Below are 18,243 nucleotides of genomic sequence, written 5' to 3' on the forward strand. Positions count from 1 at the left end.
CAGCTTCACTGGAGAGGACACTCCAGCGTCATCACAAGATGTCGATTCAAGACGGGAGGAGACAGATACCGTGTCACTCCCGAGTCGGACTGCACAACCATTCTCGGCGGTGCAGATAGACTCTTAAGAAGCTACACCATCGTCTCTCGAGACGGACGGCTGCCGACGACGAGTGCATCTATTTGTGAAACTATTTTCAGTACTTTATATGGATGAACTCATTTAGTTCTTCAACAGCCTTTTAAGATAGGTACTGTAGCAGGCCTTTGAATCATGCTTTTATAATGTTGATGAGATGCTCTAAGAACGGAACTGGTTTTGTGTACATCGTTTCTCTTGAAGTCCAAGAACTACCAATTACTGAAGTCATTAAGTGTGAGGACTTACTGTTCTATTAGCCTAATTTTACAGACGAGAACACCGAGGTTTAGGGAGGGTTAATAGTTGGTTTAAATTGAGTCAGCTGACTAGTATAGCTGGGATTTCCTATTAGGAGTAAGGCTCCAGTGTGCTCAGTCTGTTTTCCTGCAAATACACTAGGTGTGCTCTGTGCATTACTGCCACCACATCTTACCATAACATGAATTGATCACTGTAGGTCTTTTAATTTTTAGTTTTATTTTTAAAAGATTTTATTTATTAATTTTTTAGAGAGAGGGGAAGGCAGAGAGAAAGTGAGGGAAAGAAACATCAATGTGTGGTTGCCTCTTGTGTACCCCCAACTGGGGACCAGGCCCCCAACCCAGGCATGTGCCCTGACTGGGAATTAAACCAGTGACCCTTTGGTTCACAAGCCAGTGCTCAATCCACTGAGCCACACCAGCCAGGGCTGAAGTTGTTTAGACTAGAAGTTAAATAGGGGTTTCATTCGGCTAAAACCAGGGTGTGGGCAGGGCTGTGTTCCATCTGGAGGACCTATGGGAGAATTCATTTCCGTGCCTTTTCCTGCTTTCCCTTGCCTTGTGGTCCTCTTCCCTGTATTCAAAACCAGAGATGGTGGGTCACATCCTTTTCATGTTCCATTTCTCTGACCCACTCTTCTATCTCCTTCTTCCCTTTCGTAAGGACTCAGGTGATTAGATTGATTTCCACCAGATAATTCAAGACAATCTCCTGATCTCAAGGTCCTTAATGTAAGTATATCTGCAAACTTTCCATTGCCATGTAAGGTCACATTTCCAGATTCTGGGCATTAGGACGTGGATATCTTTCTGGGTCCATTATTCTGCCTATCACACTCTGCATTTAAGTTATCTTTAGGAGCCAGTATGTGAAAATTTTACTTTTTTGAAGTTATGTGTAAAGTCTTTTGAAGTCATTGCAGTTCTAGTCTTCAGGTCTGTTTTAATCTGGGTCACATTATTAAAGGGGATTGTATAAATGAGGAAGATGTAAATTATGTAGAGAGCTGCATAAAATGTTACTAAGTACACATAAAAGGGTGAGGCTGATGAACTATATTATAATGAAGGGCAGACATTTTCTTATTCTTAATAATGAACAGTACGTCCTCAGGGTCTATTTGTGAAGTGCTCTGCAGGTCAACCTGGAAAGCAATGTCATTTTTCAGCAGGTAATTTAACATAGGCTCTTAAAGCTTCCCTCTCATATTGTGAAATAGTAGGATTAAGGGTGTAATCCATTAGAACTGACATTTTTATAGAGGGAGTTCTGATAGGGAATCCCTGGGTAGAAACAGATCTTCCATTGGGGTGCCATAAATTAAAGTTGGAGGTGGTTCCTGAGAACTTGCAGATTGTTATTAATTAAATGAGAATTTTGATTACTTGTGAATGAGTCATTTTTCAAATGTCTTATTTAGAGTTAGAGTTATGACTTTTCTGTGAGGGACTGTCTATCACAGTTGTGGTGTTATAGTTCGTGAGACACATTTTTACATCGTTCAACTGATGCAGATTGAGGTAGTTAGGGCAGGTACTATTGTTATCATTATGCTTATTATACTTATGTCTCATATTTAAGTATATATTGGATGTTTATGTTATCATAAAAGTTGCATAGAATTGTATGTGTATAGATCATCTAATTAAAAATAAAGCATTTAATTATAAAATGTAAAACCAAGGCACAGATTGGCAGAAACAAGCAACCTATTAAGGGAAAAATGATCGGCATCCACCTAGCTCTCCCAGTTAATAATGAAGAAAAGAAATGGCATAATAAATAGCTGGGCAAAAAAACCCTACAATTCGCAGAAGAGTCCACAGACATGGAAATATTGGCATTTATCTGACGAAGTATCCAGCATATATAAAGAACCTGTGTAAATGAATAAAACGAGCTAATAGAAAAATAGGCAAAAATATGAACAGATAGTTTGCATAAGAAGACATGCATGCTAATGAAATGTGTGAGAAACTGCTTATTCTCTCTAGTTAATCAGGTTTTAAAAAGCTCCTTTTACAAACATGGAGCCTAATTCCAGGGATATTGAGGGATTGCTTGGTCCAGGTTCAAGCATGATGGGCATTGTTGGGGCCCAGCCTCGTGCTCCTCCCACTCTGAAAGTGTAGAGATGCATTTTTGCCAGCCTTTTTCCTGTTTTTTTCATCAGTCACAGTATTTGGTAATGTATAGGGAGACGCATGACTAATCCAGATGTAATAATTCAGCTCTAACGTGGGTACAGGATGGGAGAGGTGTGGAGAAAAGCCAGTAATTGTAGGAGAATGTTGTTTTAAGCTTTTGGATTCTCAGTGTGTCCTTTCATTTGGCCTCCCGCCCTTGGAACACTTTGAGCAATTACTCCCAGGGTACACAGGCATTTCATTTGTGGCGTCTTTATTCATTTTATTCGTGCTCCTGCTGGCATTGTAGCTATAATGAAGCTGGACTTCTTTTCTGTTTGGTAGCAGCATAGGTTAAGCAGTAAAACCTACAGAGAGCACAAATTAAGTGATTTCTTTTTTCCTTTTGCTCCTGTTTCCTTGGTGTGCATTTTATTTCATAAAATCTTTTTCTGAGACTTAATATTTATCTTAAGAATTTTGAATCAGTGATTTAAAATATTCTGTCTACTTGGGGTTGGAACTACGAATCCCAACATAAATGGAGATGAAGTTTCTCCTCTAGAAACTCACATCTCTAGAATAACGAAGATCTGATTCTCCAAAATATTATGACATTTTTTGAGTTATTTTTGTCCTCAGGTCAGGGTCTCCCTTGGCTTTTTAAAGTAGCTGTTCCTAAAGTATCTTGTATTTACTCATAAAGTATCTTTGTTGATTTCTGTGATTGATCATAAGTACAATTGAGGGATATATACAAGTCAGGCAAAATAGAATTAATAGTTCAAATATTTCTAAGTGTAAACATGAAGCAAGGCCAGAGTTAAAAAAAATTATTTACAGTATATTTATTGTATGTATTATAAAATATGAGTATTACATTATTCATATATCAGAGATCAATATAGCCACCACCATGTACTTTCTACTAGATTAATAAATATTAATGTTTTTCCAAATTCACTTTAGATTCTCTGCCCTGGACAGGTAGCTCAGTTGGTCAGAGTGTTGTCCCAATGTTCCATGACCACGGGTTGGATCCCTGGTCAGGGCTCATACAAGAATCAGCCGATGAATGAATAAGTAAGCGGAACAACAAACCCGTGTCTCCCCTCCACTTCCTCTCTTTCTCTAAAAATCAGTAAACAAAAATAATACAAAAATACAACATTATAAATGCAATTGAAGCCCCCTGTCATTATGTGAATTCTTCCGCCATTTCTTTCCTCTCGATTTTACCACAGAGGTAACTGCTACTCGGAAATTATTCTTTATTGTTTTCCTGGATGCCTTCGTACTTTTACTATGTGTATGACTGTGTTTGTATACTACGTAGTGCATTTGTTGATATAGAAACAGTATAGCTTATATATTTATATATGTGTATATTGCTATATGAACAATATACATGTTTGTATATTTTTATATATAAATTATTCTTTTGAATATTTTAAGGCTTAAGTAAATTATATGACTAAATTTGCTTATTTACTTAGTTTTAATTGTATAATTTACTTATAATGTATCATTCTATTGGGTGTTTCATTCAACATATTTTTTTGGATTTTCTCATGTGACAATATAGCTGTAGTTTTTTAATTTTAATGACTATTGCAGTATTTTATTATGAAATATATCTATTCATTCCCCTATAGATAAGGTATAAGTTTGTTCCTAGTTTTTCCTTATTAGGAACCTATAACAATGAATATTCTTGTACATATTTCTGTAGGACAGAGTTGCTCAAGCAGTGATCTCTTGGGAATAGGTTATAGGAAGATCTGAGTACTCAACCCTTATTCATTCTCTGGGGTGGTCTTGGGTCTTGGGCGGTCACAGTTTCTAGGGAAGTCCTCGTTAGCCACATGCAGCCACCTCCATCTATCCAAGTTGTGTGGATTCGTGGTGTTCTTTTCCGTATGTGCCAGGATGCTCAAAAGGTGGGGAAGTCCTACTGAGAGGAAAATGGGGGGGGGGGGGGAGAGAATGTTTTGCATTGAAACTTTTCTTGGCAGATGGCTTTGTAAAGCAATTGTCCCAATGTATTGATAGAGTCCTCTGAGCTGTGAACAGGCATTTGTTTCTCTACTTCTTGCCCTTAAACTTGGCTCTGTTAGACTTTAATTTCTGCAAATTGGCTTTTAGAATATGACAGATTTTGTGTTTTTATTTTAGTTTTTTTAGCTTAAGTATTTTTTCGTTTGCAATTCTCTGGCTTTTAGTGGTGCTGAGACTCTTTCCATATATATGGACCGTTTGGGTCTCTTGTGAATTGTCTATTGTTGGCCCAGTTTTTATTATTTTATTAGGCTCTTTCCTTTAACTGTAATATGTAAGAAAGTTAAGTATATGCAAATCATTTTTCTCTTTGTTTCTACCCATCCCATATAGGTAATCGATCTCATTAGTTTCTAGTTTTTCTTCCTGTGTTTTTTTTGGCACAAGTGAGCAGATATATGTATCACTTTTACACCTTTCTTTTATGAAGGGTAGGATACAAGAGATACCCTCCTACACTTTGCTCTTTTTACTTCATAATATATCTTTAGAAACCCACTCCATATTAGTTCGTAGAAATTTTGGTTTTTTAAATACTTGCATAGTACTTCATTGTGTCAATTTACCGTAGTTCGGCCACCTTACGTAGAAGTATCATTACAAGCAATGATGCAATGACTAACTCGGTCCATATGCATTTTCATATTGTTGGGGGCGTATCATTAGGGCAAATGTCTAGAGGAGGGATAACTCATCAAAAGATAAGCCCATATGTGTTTCTTCCCGCATCGCCAAATTCTCCCCCAGAAGAGTTTCGTTGGTTTGCATCCCACCACCAGTGGAGGACTGTGCTTGTTTTTCTCACGGCTTTGCCAGGGGATGTGTGGTCCTGCTTTATTTTTGCCAGTTTGAGAGGTAAAAACTGGTGTCACAGTACTTAATTTGCATTTCTCTGTTGCTGAGTCAGTTTGAACAATTTTTCTTAAGTTTAAAGTCTATTTATAGGTATCTTTTGTTCTTCGTCATTGCCTTTTTATCTATTTTTTCCTGTTTTTCAAACCATTAGTATGTAAATGGATTTCCTAATATTGAACCAAATTTTCATTTCTAGAATAAATCCCTCTTGATCATGGTGTATTTTCTCAGAGTGGTGTTGAATTTTGTCACTAATATTTTATTTAGGATTTTTGCATAGATGTTCATAAGTGATATTGGCCTATACACTAAATCGTATCTGATTTTGGTTTCAATGTAATAATTTGCTTCATAAGAGGAATGAGAAAATTTTCCTTCATTTTAATTTTTCTGGAACAATTTATAGAGCATTGGGACTCTGGTGTTTGAAAGGTTTGGAATTGCCCTGTTGAAACCATTTGGATCTGGTACCTTTTTACATTTTTACTTCTTATTTCTTAATGCTTTATTCTAATTCTTCTATGTAAATTTTTCTCTTTGAGCATTCTGTTCCTAGTGGGATCAATTTTAATAATCTGTAGTTTCCTAGGAAATAAGTAATTTTTTAGTTTTTAAATTTTATCTGTAAAGGTCTATAAAGTGTTTTCCTATGGTTTTGAAATTTTGTTTCTTTTCTGTAGTTTCTTTTTTATTTGTGCTATCTCATTTTCTTCTTGATCAGATTAGCTAGCAATGTGTCTGTAGCATTAGTCTTTTTTCCCCCAGTAAAGAACCAGGATTTTGATTTATTGATTAGGTTTATTGGTTTTCTGTTCTGTACCTCATTATTATCTGCTTTTACCTTTAGTTTTTCCTTTTTTGTGCTTTTTTCCCCCCCTGAATTAGCAATTGAAATCATCTTTAAATCTTTCACTTTTACAGATAAAAGTGTTTAATGACATGAATTTTTTTCTCAAAAACACTGTAAATGTGTCCCATAGATATTAATATGTAGTGTCTTCATTATCATTTAAAAACAACTGTCTGATTTCAGTATGTTATGTGAATGAGAATCCAAGTGTTTTTAATAGAAGAATTTTAAATTTAAAGATGAAAGAGTCTTTTGTGTTTGTTTTGTTTATTACCTTCTAGTTTTAATGCATTTAACTTAGAGGGTGTTGTTTATAATATTTCTAAATTATGGAACTTACTGACATTTTCTTGTACCTTAATATATGATCAATTTTTGTGAATGTCCCTTGGGTACTTTAGAAAAAGATTCATTCTCTATTATTAGGTGTAGAGTTTGATAGATAGCCATAGGTATATTTTATTTAATTATATTGTTTATGTCTTCTGTCTTTTTGTGATTTATTAAAGTTCAGCGTGGTTTTCCTCTGTGTCTTTGTATAGCCTGTAATTTTTTTTCCCTAAAAGGCAGTTGCTTTTTTATTTGGTATATAGTCATAGTGTTGTAACTTTATTGTGAATTGTGTCTCTTGGTATTAAATGCCCTTATTTGTCATGGTTAATGCTTTTTGACTGACTGGAATACCTTTGTTCATTCTCTACTTCTGACCTTTCTAAATTAACTTGGTTTAGATATATGTGTAGCATATCGTTGGACCTTGTTTTGTGAGTCAAATTGAAAATCCTTTTAATCGCCAAATTGAATCCATTGACAGACCTGTATCGATACGATCGATATCTTTATCTCAATTCTAACGTAGTATTTTATAAATGTGTATTATTTTTGTTATGTTTCTGAAATATTAATTCTTTGCTCTTCATGCAGAATTTTTGTTGCTTAGGAAGGTTTATCCCCCAATGGTTTTCTTGTAATGTATTTAAAACCTTTGAAACATGCTTTTAGTCCCTTTTTTTTTCTTCAGGCTTTTACTCTCAGGTTTCTCTCTTTTTATTGGTATCCTTTAATTCCCATCTTTTGTTTTGATAACAAATAACATGCTTATTGTAGTGTCCTCTCCCTCTCCTGCCAATTTGTAGTTGCATTATTTTTACTTTTTCATGACATACTACTTTTGTATAGTTGACTTCCATCCACACCTCCACTTTTGTTTTTGTCCTAAATCTACCTTTACATATTTTAAATGCTCATTTATCTTTTTGCTGAAATTTTATCAAGTTGTCTCTTGGTTGGATGAAGTCCATCATCTAAAAGATTGGTCTAGAAAGGCTCATGACTACCCAATTCCTACAGCGTTGGTACATAAAGGACAGCTTGAGTGGGTATAAATTTCTTGGTTTACACTTTTACTAAGTGACATTTTTTTGTAAAGTACTTTGTTATTGTCTTCCTTCATGTGTTTTATGAAAATTCTGATGGCAATTTAATTTTTTTGCCCTATAGGTTATTGATCCTTTAGGCCTTGAGGACTTTTAAACTTAGGAATTGAATAGTGTCAGTAGGGATTATCTTGGAGTTAATATTTTGGGGTTAATTTTCCCTGATACTCAGTGGGCTCTTTTATTTTGTAGATTAAATTTTTTGGCAACTTTTCTTGGTTTATAATTTTAAATATTTGTTCTGTTCTATTGTTTGTTTTTCATCTGTTACTTTTTTCCTTGCCTGTCTTCCATTTTTACTACTTTTTCTTTGGTCTTCTTTCTCTTTTCTCTATGTCCCTTTTATTTTTTATTTTGGTCCTCTGCATTTCTTCAGTACCCTTTATGAAATATTTGAATTTATTCTCCTGTGGGTGTTTCATATTTTATTCTTCATATATGAGATAATTTTGTCTTTTTCTTTCATATATTTCCCAAGTTTAATCAATTTTCTTCTCATACCTTTCTTTATTTGTGCATGTCTGCTCTTTCTTTTTGGATTTTTGACCCACAGTGGCTTTTCCTGTCCCCAAATTCTTATTTGAGTATATTAATTCCATCTGGTTTTGTCATTTAGTTTTATTGTGCTTCATGGTTTTTTTATTACTGGGACTTGTCCTCTGTTGATGTGTGCTGGATTTCTGATTTTTTTACCTCTACACGAATCTCTCCACTTCTTTTCTGTTCATTTTTTATGGCACTGGGTGTTTCAAAGGAATCCTAGCTCATTGGCTCCCTCTTCTGTCAGTAGAGCAAAATCCAGATACTTAAGTGGATTTTTTTGTTTTTGATGATGGGGGAAGGCTTTTTGTTCATGGAACTTTGACTCTCTTGTCCTACAGGATCCTGAATTTCTCCTTTAGGCTTCTTTCTCTCTTCACCATCCAATAGCCAAAGGGCATTTCTCTTTTTCTGTGTCCTTTCCCCAGAAACTATGTGTCTCAAACACAGCTCCTTCAAATTGTGTCTGCTTTTAAGTTCCTTCTCTGTCGTTCATTCTCTGATCTGCTGGGATACTTTTAAGTATTTTGAAACTTAGGGTGGACTTTGTCTTTCTACTGATAGTTTTAGATCAGTCTTTGGTTCATCACTAACTCTCTTCCTGCCGCTTCATTATTTTTTCAGTCTACCTTTGCTTGTGACAGAGCCTTGGGGCTGTGGAGGGGTGTGGCAGGAGCTTGAGAGATCACTCTCTGGGATTAGGTGGTTCTTTTCTTACTTTTATTTTCAGTTCTTTTGGATTTGGGGCAATTTCTGCCTTCAAGTTACCGCGAGGGCATGATTTTTATGACTTTTGTCCTTCTGTGGTGTTTTTGGAAGTAATATTGAGAAATGGGGACCTGCCACCATTGTCTTCAGCAGCTGGAGAGTTCCTAAAGCTAGAGGCTTTACATTTACATTCTTCTATTTTGGGGGCTTTGTTTTTGTGTTTTGATGTCACATCGTATTTAATGTACAATATTTTGTAGGTAAAGTTATCTCCATTTTACAGTTGAAGAAATTGAGGCCCAGCAAGATTTTAATGATTTGAGAGATCACACACAACTGGAAAGTGGTAGAGATAATAATCAAATTAAATGTTTGATGCCAAGCTTTTGTTCTTTCTACTACATCATGCTGTCTTCCTGAGCAGTTGAACTTACATTAACAAATGACTGCAGTCTAGCACATTTTATGAATATTAATATAAACTATGAATTTATTCATCTTTTCCTATCTGTTCTCTTATCATGTAACCCTCTTATATTTTTAGTAACTTCTCTCCATTAGCTGCTTCTCTGACCTTCAAAGGTACATCCTCCTTGCTCTACGTGGGATAATGTGCATTATTAAGCTTTGTCCCAAGGGAATCTAATTCAACAGATAGTTAGTAAATGGTTAGTTAGTTTGTTTGTTGGTTTATTTTTATTTTATACAGCCTTCCTCTCTACCTTCCCAAAGGCAAACAGACCAGCATATCCCTTAGCCAGCTTTTACTTATGGAAGGACCAGCGCACATTCACTGTCCTTTCAAAACTCAGTGCAATGTGGGGTTCACCTCCACCTCAGAATCGAAACCATCCCTGTGCCCAGGCTTAAAAATCCCAGCGCATGTAAATGATAGCCCCAGGTAGCCGTTTGCAATAGCTTTTGGCAGTCTCCTTTCAGGAGTGGGCTGTTATATTGTCTGTAGTTTTCTTTAAAGTAATTTAATCTTTACCCTAGGGGTGCCTAGTTAACATTTTTGAAGTACCTTAATCAGGAATCTACACTCCAGGGGTAGTGAGTTAACATTTGAAAGACCCTTATCAAGATTCTATACTCCAGAGGCACCCAATGTATCAGATATTGCTGTCTGAGTCTACTCCAGTTAGTACATTAATTAGAATAAAAGATGTTCGTAGTAATTTTTCATGGTGAAGCGAATGGTATTTAAGGTATGTAGTTAACCAAGTACGTCTACTGGGACATGAATGGAAGATAAGGATTTGGTCAGGGGTAGAGCTTGATTTGGTCCAGTGCTTACAGCCCTTGAAGGGTTTGGTCCACTTGGCTGGCCAGCACAGGTCTCTGTAAGCCTACGTGGGCCAGATTCTGCCTGCTTTGCCTGCTTCTCTACCCAGCACTCCCTGGGCACACACTCTGGATCCACTCATTTGTTGCATTTCTAGTCTACAGAAATATCACTCAATTTTGAGCGAGGCTATTTTTTAATTTCTTAATATGTAGTAGTGCTTTTCTTAGTAGGTTGGAGAGCTGAAGTATGAATTTGGAGTAACGTTTTGATTAGAAGCATAAGAATTATTTGTAAGTGGTAACGTTCTGATTATTTTCTGCTTGAGAATATTGTCAGTATTCTGAGGCCAGGTCCCCATCTGCGGGGGCAGCATGGTGGGTATGTAATCCTGATACTTTAGTGGTCTTAATTAGGCGTGGTAATTTTTTGAAGGTTCCTTGTTACATTGAATTCTGTTCAATAGAGGCAGACAGTTCTCTTTTATAGGGATAATGTTCTTGAATACATGTAAATTAAATAATGTAGGTCAAAAACATATATGTTATGTAATTTAGGTACTGTGCATAATGTGAGGAATGACATCTAGCAGGAATTTCTATGGTAAACATTACCATTATCCCATATACCTTAACTGACTTGTATAAATATAAATGATAAATGAATAAAGCATATTCAGGAAAGAAGAGTGTTTTACCAGGGCCCTTATATCTTTAGCAGTTTGATGATATGTGTGTATAGGCATGGCATATTGTTACCAATCTTTTCTTTCCCAATGTAACTATGAAAAGAAAGCAGCTGTGGACTGGTCTAGATTGCTTTCCGTACTCACCGGGAAACACAGAAGTAGTTTTCTCTTATAAAATATTTAGTTTTCATAACTGGGTTATTCACCTTGTTTATCTGTTTCTTAATGGGCTATATCTATAATATTGGTAGTATACAAAATCTGCTGTAGGCCTGGTAATCAGAGATGTATAGATTTAAACTCTAGTTATTAGAATCATGGAATTGTAGAGCTTGAAAGGACCTTAGATATCACCTAGTTAATTATTTTGTGAGTCCCGAAGTGTCTTAGTTACACCTCCTTCAGGATTTGATGCTTAACCTCAACCACAGACATGATTTACATCCACTTAGATATGGATGTGTAGGTATGCATGCATGCCTGTCTGTCTGTCTTTCTAATAAGAAATAATTGGGGCCAATAGGATTTTAGTAGAAATAACTGATTGAAAGACATGCAAGTCTATCAGCGAAAGTCTTCAAAACCAGGTTCAAGAAATCCTCAAGATACTTAAAACAAAAATATCAAAGATAATAAATTGGGAAAAGGAGTGAAGTATTTCTGTTTTTTAAAGTGTTCTAAAACCCACACTTTGAGTACATATTAAAGTAATACAGATACAACAAAATGCTTTGGGGTTTAGTAGTTTGGAAGTATGCACATTTTATTCTAATTGTGGTGTGAGGCTTACTGAATTTCAGCTAAATTATTTTTGTACCAGGCTTTTTCCACAAAGCACCAATAATTCTATCTGACCTCACAGAGTTTTTGCGATTATTAGACTCTAGTCTTCATGGTTGATTATATTATCCCTTTAAATTGCCTTTTAATTTTCTGCTGATGTAAGTGAAATAGATAATATAAATTAATTAATATTGGATCTGTTCAGTGTTTATGCTCTAGGAGATTTCAGGAGACAATCAGATAGATACGGTTCTAAACAAATGTGCCATTTGGGGCTGTGGCATTCTACTAGGCTTACCCTATTTGTTATTTTTTAATAGGCTATCTGTCATATTAGTGTGCGTATAAGTAACTTTTTGCCATGTAATCTAGGGGCTCATTGATTTCAACTACATTTATCTCATCACCAATCACTCTTGCGGCAGGTGGCGGGGGTTTTTCAGGTGGCCCTTTGCATGGTCCTCTTTGTGACTATTAGGACCTCTTTTGTGAAGATCATTTGTCCCAGATAAGTTTCTGTTACTTTTCACCAGCTGAAGTTCTGCTTATCTTTTTGCTTCATTTTCTCCCTCTAACATGTTAAATTCAGACAGCCCCTTGACTGCTAAGCACTTTACTCTTCTTGCTTTTGGGGTTGGTCTTACAGGCTGGGGTCATTCTGTGTCTAGCTCTTTATGTATGAAACAAAACTGTAACTAAAATGTGTATTCATACAGTGCCGCTTTTGGAAATATCAGTGACCTTTTTTTTTTTTTTTAATTTTTAAAATTTATTTATTCTTAGAAGGGAAGGGAGGAGACAGAGGGATAGAAACATCCATGTGTGAGAGAGACATTGATCCATTGCCTCTCGCACATGCCTGGACCAAGAACTGGGCCCGCAGCCCAGGCATGTGCCCTGACCAGGAAATTGAACCAGCGACCTTTCGCCTTACAGGACAACGCCCAACCCGCTGAGCCACACCAGTCAGGGCTCAATGACTTTTTCCTGATTTGCTGTGAGAATTGTCATGTGATCCTTAGAGGGTTAAGGCTTCTTGGTTCTACTTCCAGTTTACTAGTATTAAAAAATTTTAAATTTAAATACCATATCATCAAATGCCCCCTATGCTGTGAAGAAAACCATATGAATTTGGTTACTTTTTAAAAAGATTTATTTTGTTTTATTTTATTGTTGTTCAATCATAGTTGTCCCAATTTTTCTCCTGTTGCTCCCCCCATCCCCCGCACACAGTCAATTCCCACCCTGTTGTCCATGTGCATGTATCCTTTATACTTGTTCCTTGTGAATTTGGTTATTCTTTACGTACTTCTGCTCATGGCTTTCAGGGGTCTAGTGGATCTAAGTAAGAAAACAGCATCATGAAGAAATATGCAGAGGACTTACTTTAGATTAAGTTTGTATAAGTAATTATATCATTAAATATCTTTGGTTCATATTTCAGTGCATTTTATGAATTGGAAGTAAAAAATGGGATTGAGGAGAAGAGCCTACATGTCATCTGAAGTGGTGGTCTTAGAACACGTATCCAGTGGTTACAAGGACTTACCCCACGTACTGGGACATTTTCATTTTCAGTGTGTTCCAGTGGTGCTGAACGGCCTCGAGTGGGCTTGTTGTGTCGCTGACCTTGGATCTACTAAAGAAGAATCCATATATTTCAGAGTATGACATATTTTATAAATGTTCCAGTTGTTTTGTGGAGTGGAGGAGAGGGGAGGATGGGGGAAAACTCTTAACTATTAGGGTCCGTTTTTGTCTGTATTCCCTTTTGCTTTGTCTGTCTTAATTCAGCCACTTGTAAAATGAGGTAATTATTTTTAGGCTGGAAGTTTTCTACCTGTGCTTCTTTTGGCAGCAGTGACGGCTGTGAAATCAAGTGAGAAGTTTTGCATACATGCACCTTAGTCTGCGGGAAAGGCCTGTGGTTTTCGGCAGATAACAAGTCCCAGATTCCAGTCCCACCCCTTTCCCGAGCGCTGCCACAGGGGTCAAGAACAGTGTCCTAGACCGTTTCTTCCATTTCAGAACCAGTTTAGATGAAAACTACAGTCTAAAGGTCCTCAGAGACTTTTGACATATACTTACATGTATTAGCAAGACCAGTCTTTAGTAGATAATAATGTTATAGTAGATCTATTTTAAAGAAAAATAGGGTGTTCTTTTGTATTTATGAAACAGTCTTCTTTATTCATTTCCTCAGTTTTGTCTCGCTTGTATGTATTGTTTCTCCTTTATTTTTCTTCCATCTATCATTTGTTATAATTTTATCTTATCGCTTTTACATGTATTTGTAATAGTCTTTATATCAAGCTATTTATCTCTTCTAACTAATAAACAGGAATTTGAGATTACGGTCTATCTCTTTTGAATTCTCATGCCAGGTATGACATTTTATAAACAGTGAATGCTTAATAAATGTCACAAACTGGCTGACTCATTCTGGAAGTGGTAGTCTGTGGAAATTTCCCATGGAGATTTGCTTACTTGTTTTTAATTGTTCCTGTCTCTTATTACTAACTGATGGGTATGCTTTGAAGAATACACTGTTGCCCTGACTGGTGTGGCTTCATTCGTTGGGCGTTGTTCCACAAAGCAAAAGATCGCTGGTTTGATTCCTGGTTCTGGCACATACTCGGGTTGCGGGTTCCATCCCTGGTCGGGGTGTGTGCGAGAGGCAACTGATCAGTGTTTCTCTCCCTTTCTTTCTTTCTCCTTTCCCCCACCTCTAAAAATAAGTAAAATCATTTTTCAAAAAGAAAAAAAGGATGTACTGTTATTTTGTGATTCTTAGTACTAAGTAATATAGTTTAATTACTAATATAATTAAAAAATCTTTGATTTATTTAAGGGAGTCATCAAAACAGTGACCCCCATTTATTAGGCTCACTCTGTTGTTGAATATTGTATTGGAATCTGTGCCTACTTATTTACTTGTGTTTTGCAGTGAGGGAGATAAACCTACAGGACATCAAGGAGGATTTGGAATTAGATCCAGAGGACAACAGCACCCTTTTTATGGGCATCCTCATCAAGGGGCTGGCCAAACTGAAGAAGATCCCAGAGACAGTTAAGGCGATCAAGGAGCGCTTGGAGCAGGAGCTCAAACAGATTGTGAAGAGGTCTACCACCCAGGTGGCAGACAGTAGCTATCAGCGGGGAGAGAACCTCACTGCGGAGAACCAGCCAAGGTAGATGGGGGTGCGGTTTGGCTTTTTGGTAACTGTCGTACCTTTTCTAGGGTGGGAGGTAAGTAATTATTTTCTTCCGATGTTATATCTTGAACTCGGGATAGTATAGTCCATACAAACTCAGATTGGTGAAAACACCTTGAATAGGTATAATTCAGCTGAGTTTTGACGTAGTCGTGAAGTTTCATAACAGAATGAAGCAATTATCGAATAGTTTTACTAAGTACTAAGCAGAATTCAAGGCAATTATGTATATTATCTCATTTAAATTTCACTGCACCTTTATGAGCTACTTTCTAGTACCCACATTTTACAGTTAGGGAAACTGGGGCTCAAAGATTAAGTAATTAAGCCACAGGCCACAGAACAAGTAGCTGACCTTGGAATTGAATTCAAGTCCATGGTCTTTCTTGTCCCATGGTTTCTCCTTCAATATGTGGTGCTATTTGTCAGTAGGCAAATTAGTCTCAGGAATTACTGTGTCTATTTAAAACTATTAATAGGATTTGGATTTCATAATTCTTATTTCATAAGGGGGAAGCTGAAACTGTATTCTGATCCAAGCTCTGTCTTGACCGTCATACACTGGGGGATCGTGTCGGCCAAAGCAGAGTTTAGGGCATCATAGACCCATGTCATCTGATGGTAGGACAAAATATTTGAAATGGAGGCTTTCCTAGAAAATCCAAGATTCACTCTACAGCTCTCTGTTCTCTGCTTCCTACCCCCACCTCTTTACATGTACCAGAAAGGTACATGGCAGGAATTTGGCCCAGGGGGAAAAGGACAATGGAAACCACATTTTCATCTGAGAACAGAGGGGACAGTAGAGCCTGTCTTCTCAGTTCAAACAATGTGAGTTCCTTGGAGGTGCTCCATGGAATGGAGAAGGCCTCACAATCTTGGTGACATGTTAAGGAAATGCTGCTGTTTGTATTTAGGGCTTTAAAATTCTTTTTAAAAGAAGATAAATTTAAGGAGCAATAATAGCTTACTTAGTATAGAATTCCCCAGAGTTACTTTAAATTATTTTGGAAAAATAACATATCCTAGCCTGGCCAGGTGGCTCAGTTGGTTGGATTTTTGTCTCGTACACTGAAAGGTTGCAGGTTTGATCCTCAGTCAGGGCACATGCCTAAGTTGTGGGTTTGGTCCCTGGTTGGGGTGCATGCAGGAGGAAACCGGTCAATGTTTCTCTCTCACATTGATGTTTCCCTCCCCCTCTCTCTTTCTCTCAAATCAATAAACCTATCTTTGGGTGAGGATTAAAAAAATTATTCTTTATTTTTATATTCTTTTATATATCTAAATAACATTATTTATATTTAAAACTCTTCAAAAACTAATTCACTCGTAAACTTCATTCAGAAGTGCAGTTGCTGACGAAACCATCCTTCACCCTTCTCCTGCCACAGAATGTTGCAAAGCATGTGTTTTGCTGAGCATGGGTTTTGGAGTTGAGTAGGCCTGACTTTGCATGTCAGCTCTGCAATCTGAGGAAAATACCTTTTTTATAAGATTGCTGGCATTGAAATGCGGTTATATGGTTAGAGCTTGGTAGGGTAGCACCAGGAATGACTGTTGCACACATATGTGTGTATATGAATACACACACACATTTATTTATTCTTGTTTCAGCTTCTGGGTTTTTTGATCACTCACAGTGTGATGTGGAGAAGCTGGGGAATTGTTCTAAATTGAACTTTTTTTCTTTCTTCGCCTGGTACCTGAATTTCCTTGAAGACCTTTTGCCTCCTTACTAATGAACACTCCAGAATTCTGGTTTTCTATTTGCCCTGTTGCTGCAAGTCCCTAGATGAATACACTGAACTTTCATAGGGAAATAACATGACTATAGTATATATTGGAAATAAAACAAAAGGGCACAGATCAATAACTTTTCTGCAGATCTCATTACATACCCTTAAAAGCAATGTATGTTTCAAATGATTTTGACCTCTTCCTCTTCTGTTCCCTAAGCTCCTTCCAGAATTCACAAGTGAAAATTCAGCATATTGCCCCTGAAAATAATAAATGTTTTTCTATGAGGAATGAGTCAGCAAGAGGGTTTTTTTCCTTCTTTAATTTTTTTTTAATCAATATTTTAAAGGCGTTTGTAGACAGGATATAAGCTGTTTATAACAAAAATCTCATTTTATAAAATGTACAAATCTGAAATTTTGTGCCCAAACTTTTTGAGATAAAATAGTACAGAGAAAGCAAGTATTTGGAGTGAACCACTTGAAGATTTTTTAATTAAGTTTATTGGGATGACATTGGTTAAAATTATATAGGTTTCAAGTGTTCAGTTATATAATGCATCATCTGTATTTTGCATTGCGTGTTTACCACCCAAAGTCAAGTCCTCTTCCTGTGCCACACATTTGATACCCTTGACCCTTTACTGTGGCCCCTCCTCTGACCCCCATCTTTCTCTCTGGGATTGAACCACTTTTTGAAGATCAAAGGTTAAATTCTAGAGCTGGGATTCCAAATGACTAATAACTTTGAGCCAATTTGTGGTGGCCGTGTGCTATCAGATGCTTTATAACTTCTCAGGAATTAATTACCTTGGAAACGTCATTGAAAAAGGATGATTTACATTGTTGTTTCTAGAGGTTTAGAATTTGAGAAAAGGTGGTGTCAGATTATCCCTTGAAGCTTGCATGGTACTTTGTGTTCATATAACTTTCCTGGGAGGTGTTAGCAGCATTTGTTTTAGAGAGAAGTTAAGTCACAATACTTCTTTTTGCCATCACTGCAAGGAACCTCATGCTGAAGGTATACGAATGTTTTTTTTTATCGAAGGCCGGAACACAGCCAAAATCAACCGTGATTCCTCCTTCCCCAACATACTTATTCTCTCCCTCACCTCCCAGTGAAAAAAACTAGTCCACATTATTAGCAAATACGTGCCTCTCTGAAGCAAGATACCATTTCTGTAACTTTTTCTAAATGTTTCATTGTTCAGCATCATCTTATCAAATATATTCTGGTTGTGATGCATTGCAGGCTTGCTTTCATTTGTCTTTATGTGAAGTGAATTAATGTTGTGTGCTATTTTGTTAGGAAAGTAGAAGGAACCAGGCTAGAATTGTCTTGTTTTCACTTCCTACAGAGCCAGTATCCTTTCGCAGCCAGTTTTTTTTCTCAATAGGTACTTTTATTTAAAACAAAAATTTTTTATTGTTGTTCTATTACAGTTGTTCCATTTCCCCCCATTGCTCTCCAGTTTTAAAAAATCACTTCGGTGATCTATTATTTTATTTTATTTTGACCCCCAAGCTCTCTAAACTAAAACTTAACAAACTATCTGTTGTC

General features: G+C 36.6%; 1 protein-coding gene across 1 annotated transcript in view; it reads left to right on the plus strand.

The window, feature by feature from the left end:
• EXOC4 (exocyst complex component 4) overlaps positions 1 to 18,243 on the plus strand; it is a 689,199-nt gene that overhangs the window by 63,079 nt on the left and 607,877 nt on the right. Inside the window, exon 6 of the mRNA XM_090287528.1 lies at positions 14,679 to 14,922. Within this exon, the coding sequence (XP_090143654.1) occupies positions 14,679 to 14,922 (244 nt within the window). The remainder of the gene's footprint in view (positions 1 to 14,678; positions 14,923 to 18,243) is intronic.

This window comes from Furipterus horrens, unplaced genomic scaffold, assembly GCF_987537825.1.
Source record: "Furipterus horrens unplaced genomic scaffold, mFurHor1.1.pri manual_scaffold_9, whole genome shotgun sequence".
In the NCBI taxonomy this organism is placed as follows: Eukaryota; Metazoa; Chordata; class Mammalia; order Chiroptera; family Furipteridae; genus Furipterus; species Furipterus horrens.